This window comes from Hyla sarda, chromosome 3, assembly GCF_029499605.1.
Source record: "Hyla sarda isolate aHylSar1 chromosome 3, aHylSar1.hap1, whole genome shotgun sequence".
NCBI lineage: Eukaryota > Metazoa > Chordata > Amphibia > Anura > Hylidae > Hyla > Hyla sarda.
The window spans coordinates 177,319,312-177,335,344 of record NC_079191.1 but is presented as its reverse complement, the minus strand read 5'-3'; the positions used below and the strand labels follow the sequence as shown (position 1 = coordinate 177,335,344).

At 47.2% G+C, this 16,033-nt stretch overlaps 1 protein-coding gene across 2 annotated transcripts; it reads left to right on the top strand.

Moving 5' to 3' along the window:
* The first annotated feature begins 9 nt into the window (after positions 1-9).
* RPL35A (ribosomal protein L35a) lies at positions 10-6,766 on the top strand. 2 transcript variants are annotated; one of them, XM_056565576.1, is made up of 5 exons: positions 10-209; positions 1,548-1,590; positions 1,682-1,834; positions 3,496-3,640; positions 6,712-6,766. In XM_056565576.1, exons 2-5 carry the CDS (start codon positions 1,580-1,582, stop codon positions 6,733-6,735), a joined length of 333 nt encoding a protein of 110 aa, XP_056421551.1. In that variant the 5' UTR covers positions 10-209; positions 1,548-1,579; the 3' UTR covers positions 6,736-6,766. The 2 variants fall into 2 exon arrangements, with proteins under 2 accessions (XP_056421551.1, XP_056421550.1); XM_056565575.1 differs by having other exon boundaries at positions 10-215.
* The last annotated feature ends 9,267 nt before the right edge of the window (positions 6,767-16,033 follow it).

Below are 16,033 nucleotides of genomic sequence, written 5' to 3'. Positions count from 1 at the left end.
TAACCGCCGGTTTCTATAAATCGGTTTTACCGCTCGTTTCCCTGTGTACGGACGCGTATTCCAGGACACCGCTGAATGTAATCGCACGACATCCCGCTCTTCCCGTATTCCGCGCTCAGGCAGTATTTGGGACACCTCACGTAGAGGACGCTTTTAATTTCCCAGCTTGCATCGCGCCTTCCCTTCCTTTTCCTCCATCTTGGATTCCGGTGCGGGTGAGCAGCCTTGTATGCCTGTTATAGGTTGGGGTTATTCTCTCTGGCGGGCAGAGTATGTACGGGAATAACGGTAGGGCTGGATAGAGTGGATGCGGGTGGGCGGATTGGGGGGTACAGCGGGGCTGTGAGCGGACGGATGGCCGAGATATCGTGTGGATTGTGCGGCCCGGGTCCGGCAGAGGCTGCTGACATGTCGGCTCCTGCAGTAGGTTGTAGGAGGCGCCGGTTATGTCCTGGTGTTGGCCGGGCATTAGAGTAACGCGTCTGCATGTTCTGGGTGTCAGTGGTAACACTAGGGCTCTGTTCACATGAGAGAATCCTATGTAAGATCTCCACCTCAGTAATGGTTTGCTTCAAGATGATTCTCGAGCTGCATATTCTAGATCCTGCACACACTTGTGAATGGAAGCATTAGCTTCTTGGGGTCACTATTGTCTATAGTTTAGGTCACTGTGCCTCCAGCTGTTGCCAAACTGCAACTCCCAGCATGCCCGGACAGCCTTTGGCGGTCTGGGCATGCTGGGAGTTGCAGTATGGACACAGCTGGAGGCACACTGGTCTAGGCAGCAACATGTTAATAACATGTGAAACCTCTGGGACTGTTTTGTGACTTTCTACGAGACAGGTCGTAGCGTTGTGCTAATAAGTAGTGTTGGGCGCAAATATATTCGCTGTGTATTCGAGATTACCAATATTCACTTTTGCATATTCCTTCCCTTCACTTGTGGGCCAATTAGAATGATGCAAATACTTGTCAGAGTGTAACATCCCTAGCAACCAATAGTAAATTTGCCCACCCCCTCACTGTTTTCTTCCTTGAAAGCGCGAATATTCACAAACGGATATGCGCGATTCCTGTATATAGGACGAAAATTCTTCTATATATTCGCAAAATATCGCGAGTTTGAATATGGGCAATGCCGCTCATCACTACTAAATGAACATGGCCACGCTTCCAGGGAGGCAGTGCCACCTGTGCTGTGACTATAGTCATCCTGTAGCCAAAATGTTTGTTAAAAAAGTAGCTTATGAACGCCTGCTGCTGTGGTGGACCCTGACATACTTTATATTTCCTCCTGCGATATCATACATCCACGTGACCACAGCAGCATTGATACAAACACATACAGATTGTGATAACCGAGGTCACATGTCCGACATTACACTGTGTGTGTATGTGTGTATATATATGTGTATATATATATATATATATATATATATATATATATATATATAATTTTATTTAAAGCTTGTAAGTATGGTGTGTGTACAAGAATATATAAGGAATAGAACACCTTTTGAACACCACCTAAATGTTTTCCCTTGCAGTCCTGCCGGTATCTGGATAGCAGCAACTCAAAATGTCTGGCAGGTAAGTCTCTTATAAAATCTTCCGAGGCGTTGTGACAGTTTCTGGTCTCCACACTTTGTCCTAATGTGTCTTATTTTTTTTCCTATGCCAGATTGTGGTGCAAAGCAACCTTTGCTGGCTACAAGAGAGGCCTCCGAAACCAGAGGGAACACACGGCCCTTCTGAAGATTGAAGGGGTCTACGCTAGAGATGAGACGGAGTACTACTTGGGCAAGCGATGTGCCTATGTGTACAAAGCAAAAAAGTAAGGGTTTCCTCTTCAGAAGAGTGTATTTAGCTATTTTAGAGACCGTTTTGAATGCATCTCTCAAATGTGTGGCATCTTATAAGGTGGGGGTGTATTGTTAGGATATGCCATCACTTTTCTGGGTCCTCTAGAATAGGGGGCATGAGTCACTGCATTGCAGGCCTAAGACTTATTCAGCGTGGCAGCCCTTTCATTCTCAGTATCGGTCCCAGTGGGGATAAGCGATCACTTTGAGATGGCAATACACCTTTAGGGTGCGTTCACATGCTATTACTTGCAGCGGCTTTCACGCTGTGGGAAACATGCAAGTTCCGCTACCATTGATTTGAATAGATCCACAGCCAGTCCACAATAGTGTCCGCAACGTGTTGGGTTCCTATACTGGAAATCTGCAACAACATTTAGCAGGGTGGTGTAGGAAACCCAAATCACATGCAACTGATGTCCACACAGAATTGTTTTAGAACTTTCACTGAGCTATAGTTGTATTTTAAGGGTGTAGCAAAATCAGCTGCAGAAAACATGCAGCAGATACTGTACATGTGGAAAAACCTTAGGGTTGGATCAAACGTGCCATGTTTTGCTCTATATTTTCTGAAGCTGATTTTGCTTCCCATTGACTTCAATAGGTAGGAAAATATGGCATGTGAGACCCTACCCTAATGTGGTTTTCCAGCTTCTGTGACAATGTTACCCAGTGTCAGAATAATAGATAATAAAAAGCCACTACCGCTTCACTCCCTGGTGGAAGCGGTGTGTTCCTAGGCAATTTTCCCTGAAGGTCCAGAAATCTTCTTCTGTTTAAAAAAAAAAAAAATCTACTGGGAGGGGGAGGGAATTCTTCAGAGATACCATTTTCCAGATCTGTGCCTCCACACAATCCTGTCTCTGAGCTCTACAGGTTGTTCTTTCCTGCTCAAGGCTTGTTTGCTCTTATAAGCTTTCTGCTGTGAGACCTTTTATATAGACAGGGCTGTGACTATCTCAATCATGTCCCGTTAACTGAATTTACCTCAGGGGACTCCATTCAAGGTGTAGAAGCATCTCCGAGATGATCAAGAGAAATCTCAGGCACAAAGCTAAATGTCCACGTGAAACTTTAGTTTTTCTTTAAAAAAAAAAGTCTAAACTTTCCGAATGACTTTGTTTTTCGTAGACAAACTTCTACTCTTTGAATATCTGTTCTTGGTAGTTCAGTAGGTGGACTTACAGCTATCTCTCTATGTATACTAATACAGGAGAGGCTGCCAATCACAGTGCCATTCCTTTATAGGCTGTTCTTCTTAGGTGCCCTGAACCCTGTATTGTGTGCTTCATTAACCCCGTGCTCTACTGAGTGACATGTTTAGTGCTCTCCTGACTGGATGCTAAAGCTTTCAGCCATAACTTAGGGATGGGTTGTGGAAACTCAATGCATGGAGCTCCGTGCAGCCCATTTCTTGGGACACTTGACAACATTTTTCTTTTCAAGTTGCATGTCCGAGACAACAGATTCTCTTCTCCCCAACCTCTATACAGGGCTGTGCCAAGTTTTGATGGCTCAGACCTGCTTATAAATTCCCTGTAAAGATCATTCATTCTATTTATTCACCTTTCTAACTCGTTTGTGCCTGGTTTCTTTTTTTAATAGTTTTCTAATGGTAATCTCTATCTTTTAGCAACACAGTGACTCCTGCAGGCAAACCAAATAAAACTCGTGTCATCTGGGGGAAGGTGACCAGAGCTCATGGCAACAGTGGCATGGTGCGGGCAAAGTTCCGCTCTAACCTGCCTGCCAAGGCCATTGGACACAGAATCCGCGTGGTGAGTACACGTCATAGGTTCAGTTTGGCATTTAGCTGTTGTTAGATCATGTTATTTATGTAGCTGTAAATGTTTCTTTTAAAATGCATAAAATAGCGCATTCTCTTGTGTTTTTAGTCTAGGAATATACTTGTCGTCTATTAGAAATGTGATTAAAGGGGTTACCTGAACTCTTAAAACTGATTCCCTACCTGTATCAGCCATGGCCCAACACCCTGCACCTCTACCAGTCATCTGTCTGAAGTCGAGGTGCAAGAAACTGCTGTTTATCCAATTCTAGTTAACAGTACAACACTGCAGTTCCTTATATCACTAATACTTAAAGGGGTACTCCAGTGGAAAACTTTTTTATTTTTTAAATCAACTGGTGCAAGAAAGTTAAACAGATTTGTAAATTACTTCTATTAAAAAAATCTTAATCCTTCCAGTACTTATTAGCTGCTAAATACTACAGAGGAAATTCTTTTCTTTTTGGAACACATTGATCTCTGCTGACATCATGACCACAGTGCTCTCTACTGACATCTCTGTCCATTTTAGGAACTGTCCAGAGCAGCATATGTTTTCTATGGGGTTTTTCTCCTACTCTGGACAGTTCTTAAAATGGATGTGGAATTTCTATCGCCCAACACCCGGGACATGCAGTTCCGGGGGCCAGGCAGGTGAATTCTTCAGGTCCTTAGCCCTGCTTCAGACAAGTAGAGCCGGACCTGAAAGTCCCCTACAAGCACTGCGGTGCTCAGGAGTGTATGGTTTGGGCTCCGGACTCGTGCCCGCTCCATACCCTGCAGCCCCCAGCTGTTTTCAGTAGCCGGGCTGCTGCTAATATCCAGCATGCAGCGATCACCGCGGCTGGCTATTATCCCTTTAGATCGCTGCTGTCAAAGCTGACAGCGGCGTCTAAAGGGACATGTGAATTCTCCCTGGTGGGCAAGTGGGGTTTTAATAAGTTTAAAAGCCACATTAACACCTTCCATGTTAAAAGTTCAAATCACCCCCTTTTCCTATAATATAAACATGTAAACTTAATAAAAATAAACTTATTTGGTATCGCTGTGTGCGGAACTGTACGAAATAATAAAATATAACATTATGTATCCTGTACGATAAATAACGTAAATGTAAAAAAAAATACCAAACCACAGAATTGCAATTTTTAAGATCCCAGAAAAAAAGCGATTTTAAGGGTCTATTCATACGTAGAGTATTCTGCACGTATTTGATGCTCAGGATTTCAAGTCATTTAGTTTACATTGAAATCTGCAGCAGAAAATCCTGCACATATAATCTACGCAGAATACTGTACATTTGAATAGACCATAAAAAGTCAGATCAATACCAAAATGGTACCGATACAAAAAAAGATGATGGCGCAAAAATTGCTCTCATACAGCCTTGTATGCAAAAAATCGTTTCAGGGGTCAGAAAAAGGAAATTAAAAATTCGAAAAAGTTAAGATTTTTTTTTTTAAATTAGTAAAACATGACAAACTATACAAATCTGGTGTTGCTGTAATCATGCTGGTCTAAAGTATCAAAATAACAGCTCAACCACAAGGTAAATAGCGTAGAAAAGAAAACCACTGCTCCAAAGTAATTCACATCTCCTCTGCCCATTGACTTGATGTTTTTTCCACTGTCCTGTTCGCACTGCAGAATTTCCGTTAGCGGAATTCAGACGCTGAATTCCTTTCCGCTTGATTAAAGAAAATGTTCATTCTTCAAGCGGAATCCGTGAGCAGAATCCAATAGTCAATGGTAAAAAAAATGTTCTGCCCGACATAGGGGGAGATTTATCAAAACCTCTGCAGAGGAAGAGTGGTGCAGTTGCCCATGGCAACCAATCAGATTGCGTCTTTCATTTTCCACAGGCCTCTAAAGAGACCTGTGGAAAATGAAAGAAGCAATCTGATTGGTTGCTATGGGCAACTGCACCACTCTTGCTCTGCAGAGGTTTTGATAAATCTCCCCCATAGTGTTTGAGCAGAAATCAGAAAAGTAGAATTAAATAGCCTCCTCCTTCATTCCTCTTCATTTCCGCATGGAAATTTACCATGAATTCCACTTGATGGATAAAATGACGGAAGGCAACAATTTCCTGACCGAAAATATTCCTCGTGAATTCCTCAGTGTGAACGCACCATAAAAGGGGAAAATTGGTCAGGACAAGTGGATCATCATGAAGGACAAGTAGATTTTGCTCGTTTTAGTCCTTTGGACAAGTAGTTTTTTAATAAATTTCAACACCCCTGGACAGGTACACACTTTAATGGAAATATTAACTTTTAATATCTTTGTAATATAAAAGCCTACATTGTAGCTTGTAACTGCCCCACTCTTGACTTGCACTAGTAATATCCTCCTGCTGTGCTTAAGAACTTAATTTGGCAGCTGTTGATGTTGCTACAAATCAAGCCATAGATTACATTTGTCTAGTTTTTATTTTCTGAGAGCCCCAGCAATCTGTTGTAATCTGTAGGTGAACCTGGCAGCAGATATCTTCTGCTGTGGCTCTGCTGCAAGTTCCATAAAAAAACAGGAGACAAGTTGGGATGTAAAGTTGGGTTCATGCGGAGTGTTTTTGACCTAGTCTATTGTTGGGTTTGTGTTAGGCTGGGTTCCCACTACGTTTTCTCCCATACGGGAGCGCATACGACAGGGGAGAGCTAAAGCCTCGCGCTCACGTATGCCTTCATATGTGCTCCCGTATGTAATTCATTTCAATGAGCCAACCATAGTGAAACGTTCGGTCTGGTGGGCTCACTTTTTTTTTTTTTTCCCCGGACCAAAAACTGTGGTCAACCATGGTTTGAGGTCCGGTTGTAAAAGCGCAAAAATGAGCCGACCGAACGTTTCACTCCGTCCGGCTCATTGAAATGAATTGCATACGGGAGCGCGAGGTTTTAGCTCTCCCCTGCCGTATGCGCTCCCATATGGGAGAAACCGGGGGGGGGGGGGGGTTGTGTGTGTTACATTCTTTTTCTATTTGCTTCAAAGTAAAAAAATGGAATGCACAACTATATGAAACTGTAAAATTGTAATGTCATATTTTTTTTCTTCTGTTCTTTGCAGATGATGTACCCCTCAAGGATCTAAACATTCTATATAAATAAAAGAGAGTTCTGGATCTTTTTTTATGTTGGTGGCTTTTGTCATTCTCTGTCCGCTCTGATTGTGAATGTAGTGTATAGCTTGTGTGTGCTAGAGTACCTGCTGTGGTATTAACCCCTTCCCGCTATTGAACCTATGCATATCTCCCAGCTACTAACATGTTCGCGCAACTAGACATATGCATATGTCCAAGTAATCCCCTGTGCTGCTGCGGCAGCATCTGGTTGTCAAACACACCTGGGATCCTACCGCAGCTACGGAGACAATTATCGCCCCAGTCTCTGCAGCAATTAACCCCATAGATGCTATGATCAGTACTGATCACAGCATCTATAGGATTGACAGGAGTCTCCCATTGGCGACCCTGTAAGTGCATTGCAGTTGCTACGGCAGCAGGGAGCCAGCTGATGGCTTCATGTTTCATGTACAGCAGCCTGTGAGGTCCAGCAAGGCTGAATGTCAGTGTAATGCTGACAGTTATGCTGTGCTGCAGTACAGATGTATGTCAGCATAGTAGAACTTAAACAAAAATTTACATCTGTATTGCAGCACAGTATGTATAGGTGTGTGCTTTTTGGGGGAGTAATACAGGGCTTTATTGGGCAAGGGGCAAAAAAATTATAATATAATAAATGTTATTTATTATATTGCAAATTTTTTTTTTTTCCTTTCCCAATAAATCCCTATATTACTCCCCCAAAAAGTAAAAACCTATACATACTAGGTATTGCCACATCTGTAATGACCTGTACTGTTAGTTATTCCGCACATTGAACACACATAAAAAAGCGGAACAAAAATTAACAAAGGGTAGCGTGTATTGCAAAAATGATACTGTGGTGCAGGACAACTTAGGAGATATGTGTCTGATCACAAGGGGCCAGACCGCTGCGCCCCATTCTTCTAATGTACGGTGTGATTTCTGCTTGCAAGGAGACTGTTGTCCCCTGCAAGAATTGGTGGACAACATGCCCCCTCTATGTATTTTCTATGGGAGAGGCAGAGTTAAAGGAGAGCTGTATCTTTACCTTTCCCATAGAGATACATGCAGAGGCGTGTCGGCCACTGCTGCAGAGAGCCAGGTGCTGTGCTCAAGCTTGCGGGGTGTATGACCGCTGGGACTCCCCACAAGCTCCTGCACAACGCCCCGGCTCTCTGCAGGGAAGGAGCTGTGTTGGCCAATTCTCCCCCTCCATGTAGCTCTATGGGAGAGGTGGTGATACTGCACTCCTGTAGCTCTGCCTCTCCCATAGAAAATACATGGAGAAGGTGCATTGCTCTGCTTTGTGCGGGGGATGACAGTCTCTTTGCACAGCGTGGAAATCGCACTGTGCACTAGGAGAGTTAAGTGCTGTGCTTGTCCTTCACTGCATAACTCCTTTAACAATTAAAATGGGGATGTCCTTTAGAGTACCTATCATCAACTAAGCTGTCCCTAATCCCTCCCCGCAATCTGTCCCTGTCTATATTTTTACCCAAAACCCCATATACCTTCTTTTTTAGATCCCCTGTGGCTGCTCAGGCTCCTGCCGTGAGCGAGGGAGGAAGGGGGCGTGGCCCGGCAGGCTTGACGTCATCTGAAGCCTGTCAATCCGCACGTCCGCCCTTCTCCCTCTTCAACATCAGAGTGTAATAGATACCCCCGGCAAGGTGAGTGAGCTTGCGGGACTTGTACGCTCTGTGTCCCGCAACAGTCATTCATTGTCCCGTAGTAGCGCGGCAGCACGTCAGGACTTATGTGCTCTGTGTCCCATCGTGCTGCCTTGCTACTACGGGACAATGAATGACTGCTTCGGGACACAGAGCATACAAGTCCTGATCCTCTTCTGTGCTGCCCTGCGCTACACTGACATTTGGCCAGATGAAGCGGCTGGCCATGTCGGGAGCACCGGTGCTGCAGGCACAGCGCTCGCTCCTGCCTGTCTGACAGGTGGGGAGCTGCGCTATGCTCTTCAGTGTCCGGCTTCACTGAGATTTCGGACTCTTACTGCCAGGCCAGCATGAGTCTGAACTCTATGTGCCGGGACATGTAGGGAGACCCCTAGTGGTCGTTTTTTAAAAGTAAAAAAATATATATAAAGATACATTTTTGTTAATCACCTGTAATTAGAAAGTTGTTTCTAATACGTTGATTAACAAAACATAAAAAAATTTTTGCCGACAGGTACGCTTTAAAGAATTATGGGGGAAAAAAAAATATCCCCTACAAAGGTTAGGGGATAAGTTTTATCTCTGACCCCTCGCGCTCTCCGGTTAGGAGCCCTGGCTCTCCTTCAGTGACTCATGACCTCTGCCACCTCAATATAGCTCTATGGGAGAGCAGTTTTCTTTATTTATTTTTTTAAATGGGTATACAGTGTATATTTACAGAACAATCACCACTAATCCATAAAAAATATGCTGTGTATCTGTAATGCACGGCACGGGATTCAGCAGGCACTCTGCGCTGTTATTATTCAGTTAATAAACCCCCTCAAAATTTTTTTGTTCTAAGCATGCCCAGAAGTAAAAACTGATTGGAAAACGGATGAGCCTTTAATGTCATCCGTTTGCATCAGTTTATTCAAAGACTTTAATGTTAACCTGTTGGGGACCACGGGTGTATGGGTGCGCCCTGGTACTTAAGGACCAAGGGAGTACCTGTACACTCATTGGAATTTTCATCCCCACCGCTTGCCAGAAGGGGGTCGGAACTCGATGCCTGCTGAAATCAGCAGGCATCCCGTGCAAATGCCTGGGGGGGGGGCTGGGGGCATGTCGGCAATTGCCGATCAATTCAGATCAGCGATTCCAGGCTGATCGAGTCTCTGATGACCCGATAGGCTGGAAAATAGGGATGATCGGAGCTGTCAGAGACAGCTCCGATCACCCTAAAGGATAGGAGCGAGGTGGCAGGGGTGCCACCTCCTCCCATCCTCTGCGATTGGCCGGTCAGGACTGACCGGCACATCATGAGGGTGAAAGTTCATTTCCCCCACTCTGCCTGTCCCTGAATGTCGGGGCAGAGCAGGGGAAAGGTGGCGTCTATGTGCGGGGGCCGTGGATGCGGCGGGGGCCGCCGGCGCCGGTTACCCTGGTTCACACTGGGACCGGCGACAGACAGTGGAGCGGAAACACTGGGGTAGTCTGTTGCTTAACTCCCAATTGTGTTCCCCATTCACAACCAGTGTGCCTCTAGCTGTTGCATAACTACAACTCCCAGCATGCAGAGTCAGTGCCTATCCTGACAACCACCCCCTGCAGCGGGAAACCTCACTGTAAACCCCTGCCCGTGTGAATGTACCCTAAAACACTACACTAACCCTAAATAATGAGTAAAACACTACATATACACTACACCCTTACTGTTGCCCCCCCCCCCCCCAATAAATATTTAAATGTCTCCAGCTGTTGCAAAATAACTCCCAGTATTGCTGGACAGCCATTGACTGTCCAGGCATGTTGGGAGTTTTGCAACAGCTGGAGGCACCCTGTTTGCGGAAAACTGACGTACAGTATTTTTAGTGGAGGAGGCAAGTGTAATTCTTGCATCCGGGAACGCCCCTATGAAAATCCCTAATTTAAGCCTCAAATGCGCATGGCGCTCTCACTTCGGAGCCCTGTTGTATTTTTAGACAACAGTTTAGTGCCACATATGGGGTATCTCCGTACTCGGGAGAAATTGCACTACAAATTTTGGGGGGCTTTTTCTCCTTTTACCCCTTATGAAAAGGTAAAGTTGGGGGTCTACACCAGCATGTTAGTGTAAAAAATAAAAAAAAGTTACACTAACATGCTGGTGTTGCCCCATACTTTTCATTTGCAGAAGAGGTAAAAGGAAAAAAGACCCCCAAAATTTGAAGCGTAACTTGTCCTGAGTACGGAGATACTCCATATGTCGATGTAAAGTGCTCTGCGGGCGCATAAAAAGGCTCAGGAGTGAGAGCGCACTATGTACATTTGAGGCCTAAACTGGTGATTTGCACAGGGGTGGCTGCTGGTTAGTGGTTCTGACAAACGCAAAATAAATACCCACATGTGACCCCCATTTTGGAAACTACGCCCCTCACGGAACGTAACAAGGAGTACAATGAACCTTAACATACCACAGGTGACTGACAGATTTTTATTCAACAGTCCGTGAAAATGAAAAACGTAATCTTTTATTTGCACAGCCCACAAAGATCTGTCAAACCCCAGTGGGGTTTAAATGCTAACTGCACCCCTTGTTACGTTCCTTGAAGGGTGTAGTTTCCCAAATTGTATGTCATTTGGGGTGTTTTTCACTGTTCTTGCACCATGGGGGCTTCCTAAATGTGACATGCCCCCAAAAAACCACTTCAGCAAAATTTGCTTTCAAAAAGCCTAATGTCGCTACTTCCCTTCTGAGCATTGTAGTGCACCTGCAGATCACTTTACATCCACATGTGAAGTATTTCCTTACTCTAGAGAAATGGGGTTTCAAATTTTGGGGGACATTTTCACCTATTACCCCTTGTGAAAATGAAAAATTTGGGATAACATCAGCATTTTAGTAAAAAAAAAAATAATGAAGAAATTTCATTTTCACATCCAACTTCAATGCGAAGTCGTCAAACACCTGTGGTGTGTTGAGGCTCACTGTACCCCTTATGTTCCTGGAGGGGTTTAGTTTCCCAAATAGTATGCCATTTCAGCAAAAAGGATTTTTTTTTTAACACTTACCGTAAAATCTCTTTCTCGAAGGATCCATTGGTTGACACATACCGTGGGCGTATGCTGCTGTCTCTAGGAGGTGTGACACTATGGTAATAAAAAAAGTCAGCTCCTCCCAGCAGGATTTACCCGCCTCCAGGCCCTGAGCTAATCAGTTTTAGTTCAGAGCAATAGGAGAGGACCGACAGGTCAAAGAAGACCCAAACTGTCTGAGAACCACAAGAAAAATACAACTGAACACACCCTTGGACAGAGAACCGAAGAAAAATCCCAAAAAAGGGTGGGAGCTGTGTCCCCCAATGGATCCTTCGAGAAAGAGATTTTACGGTAAGTGTTAAAAAAAAAATCTCCTTTTCTCTATCAGCTCCATTGGGGGGGACACAGACCGTGGGACGTACATAAGCCGTCCCTTGGGTGGGCAGATAAGCAGTCGGGCAGATGGCCGTTTCACTGCCGCCTGCAACGCTACGGCCCAGACTAGCATCAGCTGATGCAAAGGTATGAACCCTGTAGAACCTCGAGAAAGTGCAAAGACAACCAGGTAGCCGCCTTGCAAATCTGCAAAGCCGAGGCTCTATTCTGGAGAGCCCAGGATGCCCCAACAGAACGGGTAGAATGAGCCACAACCCTGAAAGGAGGAATCTTCCCCTTACAGCGATAGACTTCCGAAAAGGCAGACTGAATCCACCGAGAAATGGTGGCCTTGGAAGCAGGTTGTCCCTTACGATGACCTTCCGTGAGGACAAAAAAGGAATCACGCTGGCGAAACGAAGAAGTAATAGAGAGATAGAACCTAACAGCCCGAACCACATCCAGTTTGTGGAGTAAATGCTCCTTAGGATGAGAAGGAGCAGGACAAAAAGGTGGTGATAGCAACAAGAAACGCCACCTTCCAAGAAAGGAGGCACAGAGACACCTCTCAAAGGGTGCATCCTGGAGGGCACTCAGAACCAGATTCAAGTCCCAAGGGGGAGAGGGTGACCGGTAAGGAGGGACAGCATGCGCCACTCCTTGAAGAAAGGTCCGGACATGAGAATTAGAAACCAGAGGACGCTGGAAAAGAAAAGGCCGAAAACTGACCCTTAAGGTAACTGAGAGACAATCCCAGTTCTAAACCCGACTGCAAAAGGAGAGAAGACGGGGAACCGAGAAAGTCACAGGAGACAGGACCTGAGCTTCACACTAGCGAAAATAAGACCGCCAAGTACGGTGGTAAATTTTTGCCGAGGAGGGCTTACGAGCCCTGAGCATGGTGAGAAAGACTTGGGTAGAGAACCCGCGGGCCCTCAAAACCGCAGTCTCAACCGCCACGCCGTCAAGTGCAGCGACTGTAAACTGGGGGGGCAAAGAGGACCCTGTGAGCGCAGGTCCGGACGAAGCGGAAGGCGCAGCGGAGCGTCGTCCAGGAACCTGACTACGTCGGCGTACCACGACCTTCCCGGGCCAATCTGGAGCTACCAGAATGGCGGAAATATCTTCCGCTTGAGCTTCCTCAGAACTCTGGGAAGGAGAGGGAACAGGTAGTGTAGGGCAAACCTCAACGATCACTAGTGCGTCCACGGCTAGAGCCTGAGGGTCCCGGGACTTGGACACAAAAGGAAGGATCTTCCGATTGTGCCGAGACGCGAAGAGATCCACGTCTGGAATGCCCCAGAGGTCGCAGACCCCTGGAATGAGAAACGCCGAAATGGCCGGAACCTTGCTTTCCGCCCGATGAGAATCTTTGTCACCTTGGCCATGGCTGCCGAGCTGCGAGAGCCGCCTTGGCGATTTATGTACGCCGCGGCATTGTCCGACTGGACGCGGACAGGACGGGACTGAAGCCGAGACTCCCAAAGAAAAAGACAAGGAAGAATCGCCTGTAGTTCCAATATGTTTATAGGAAGAAGGGCTTCTCGGGGAGACCAGAGTCCCTGAACCGTCCAATCCCCGAACACACCGCCCCAGCCCGACAGACTGGCATCCGTTGTAACTACCTGCCAGTGAAGGGGAAGAAATTACCTTCCCTGAAGAAGGGGGGAGCGGAGCCACCAGAGCAGAGACTGACGGATCCTGGAGGGAGAACAATCTTGCTATCGAGTGACAGGGGAGATCTGTCCCATCGAGGGAAGAACTGCCAGCTGAAGAGGGCGGTAATGAAGCTGGGCAAAGGGTACGGCCTCCATGTCCGCCACAATCCCACCCAGGACTTTCATACAAGTGTGGATGGAAACTGGGACCTGAGCCCGAATGGAGCAGACTCCTGACATAAGAGTCAGACGTTTGACCGGCACTCGAAGTGATCCAGAGTGTGAACTGTGACATCCACATTCTCCAGAGACTGGGCTCTGGTGGGAGCCTTGATGAGAAGGTCGTCCAGGTAGGGTATCACCGAGACTCCCCTCGACCGCAACAGGGCCCCTCGACCGCAACACTGGCACAAGGATCTTGCTAACGACCCGAGGAGCCGTAGCCAGTTCAAAGGGGAGGGCTACGAATTGAAAATGCCCCTCCGGAACCGCAAGGTGGAGATACCGATGATGGCCTGGAAATATTGGCACATGGAGGTAGGCATCCTTGATGTCCACTGAAGGAACAAACTCCCCTTGTTCTAGGGATGCCACTACCGAACGGAGAGATTCCATTCGGAAGTGGCGGATGAGAAGATGACGGTTGAGACGCTTGAGGTCTAGGATTGGTCGTACAGAAAAGTCCTTCTTGGGGACCACAAAAAGAATGGAATAGGAACCCCGAAAAACGTTCCCCTGGAGGAAACAGGAACGATAACCCCTTGGAGAAGCAGAGACTGGAGAGCCTCTCGAAATTGCTTCGCCAAAGAAGGAGACCGGGGGGCCCGGGATAGAAAAAAAGCGATCTCTCGGAAGGAAGGCAAATTCGATTCGGTTACCGTTGGACACCACGTCCCTGAATCAGGAGTCCTGAATGTGTGTGGTCCAGATGTCTCCAAAAAGTAAGAGGCGACCTCCCACCCGAGAAAAAACTGTGGGTGGGGGCTTGCGGTTGCCTGATTTGGTTGCAAACCGGCCAGAACGGTTGGTGTCCGACTTCCAAGACGGGCGCGCCCGGAACGAGGGAGCCTTCTTGTCCCGCGAAGGCGCCTGCTCAGACCCCTTGCTGGGGCCAAGGGTCCGAAAGGAAGAGGACTTCCATTGGGAATTGGAGCACGCCTTGTTTTGAGGCAACAAGGAACCCTTACCCCCCGTCGCCTCAGAGATAATCTCGTCAAGGTGCTTGCCAAAAAGACGGCCACCCATAAAAGGAAGCTCAGTGAGATACTCTTTGAAAGCGGCATCCGCATTCCAAGCTTTAAGCCACATAGAACGGCAGGGAGCAGCTAGGTGACCCACAGCAAAAGCAGAACAATGGGCTCACTGCATGAAAGCTGTGCACAGAAATTTCCCAGCTTAGAGCATTGGAGGGCCAGAGCAGATAGATCCTCTGAGGGGATCCCGCTAGGATACCCTGACGGAGTTATAGGCACCACTCCGATAGGGCCTTGCACGCCCATGTCGAGGCGAAGATGGGAAGAAGGGAAGAGCCAGCTGCTTCAGAGGCAAACTTCGCTAAGGACTCCACCTTCTTGTCCGTGGAATCCATGAAGGCAGCCGCATCTGACAGTGGCAGTGTGGAAGCCTTAGAGATTCGGGAGATTGGTGGATCCACTGAAGGAGGGGAACCACCTTAGTGACAAGATCCTTGTCAAATGGATAACGTTCTTGAATCGTCTTTATTCCCGGGAACTTCTTGTCTGGATGTTTCCATGCAGATTCCAGAATGGTGTCAAAGTCAGTGTGAGAGCTGAACCTTTGAGGTGCTGGCTTAGCACGATGAAAGGATACTTCAGGAGTTACATCCGAAGATCCTGGGTCCTCTTAAGTGAAAGGTGTCTCTTATGGCTGCAACCAATGAGTTCACCGTTTCAACTGTACCCGAGTGGTCCTCCGAGTCAGTTGCCGATTCGGAAACCTCGTCAGCCAGTTCGCCAGGAGAATACGACGAGTGGAGGCAGTCCTGGAGGGTGGTGACCCTGACCGGGTATGCGGCTCTGGCGTGGCAGAGCGGCGACTCCGAGAACGTCCTCTGGAAGAGCGACGTTAGTGACCAGATGACGGGGGGCGGGACCCACGGGGGGAGCGCCCACGCCTATCTGAAGACTCAATGGAGGCACCCCTAGTACGCTTGTGAGAGCGTGACGTATGTGGGGAAGAGGAGCGGGCCCCCAGAGAGGGCCGGCGCAGGGCAGACCCCTTCAAGGCGGACGCCACTTCCCAGGAGGCCTCCACCTCCGAACGGGAGACGAGTCAAGTCAGCCATATACTGGGTCAGCCATATACTGGGTCAGAGAAGAAACCCAGGCTGGAGGGGCGGCTGAATCCACCGGTACCAAAAGGGCATCTGGGGGTACCAGGGGGTCTGGGGGAGCAGTGGAGCAGGCAGAGCAAGTGGGCTCAGTAGAGCCAGGCATCTTAACATTACAGTGCTTACAGACAAAACAAGACACTGACATTCCGGTTATCTGTTTAGAGGGAGGAACAGCTCTGGGCGGATATAATGAGAAAAGAATAGGAACTTTCTCACTCCAGACTGTGTCCCCTGGCAGCTGCAGGGA

Coding starts and splice junctions, on each gene's coding strand:
- RPL35A (XM_056565576.1), top strand. Junction 1,835..3,495: donor TATGTGTACAAAGCAAAAAA/GTAAGGGTTTCC, acceptor TCTATCTTTTAG/CAACACAGTGACTCCTGCAG. Junction 3,641..6,711: donor TTGGACACAGAATCCGCGTG/GTGAGTACACGT, acceptor TGTTCTTTGCAG/ATGATGTACCCCTCAAGGAT.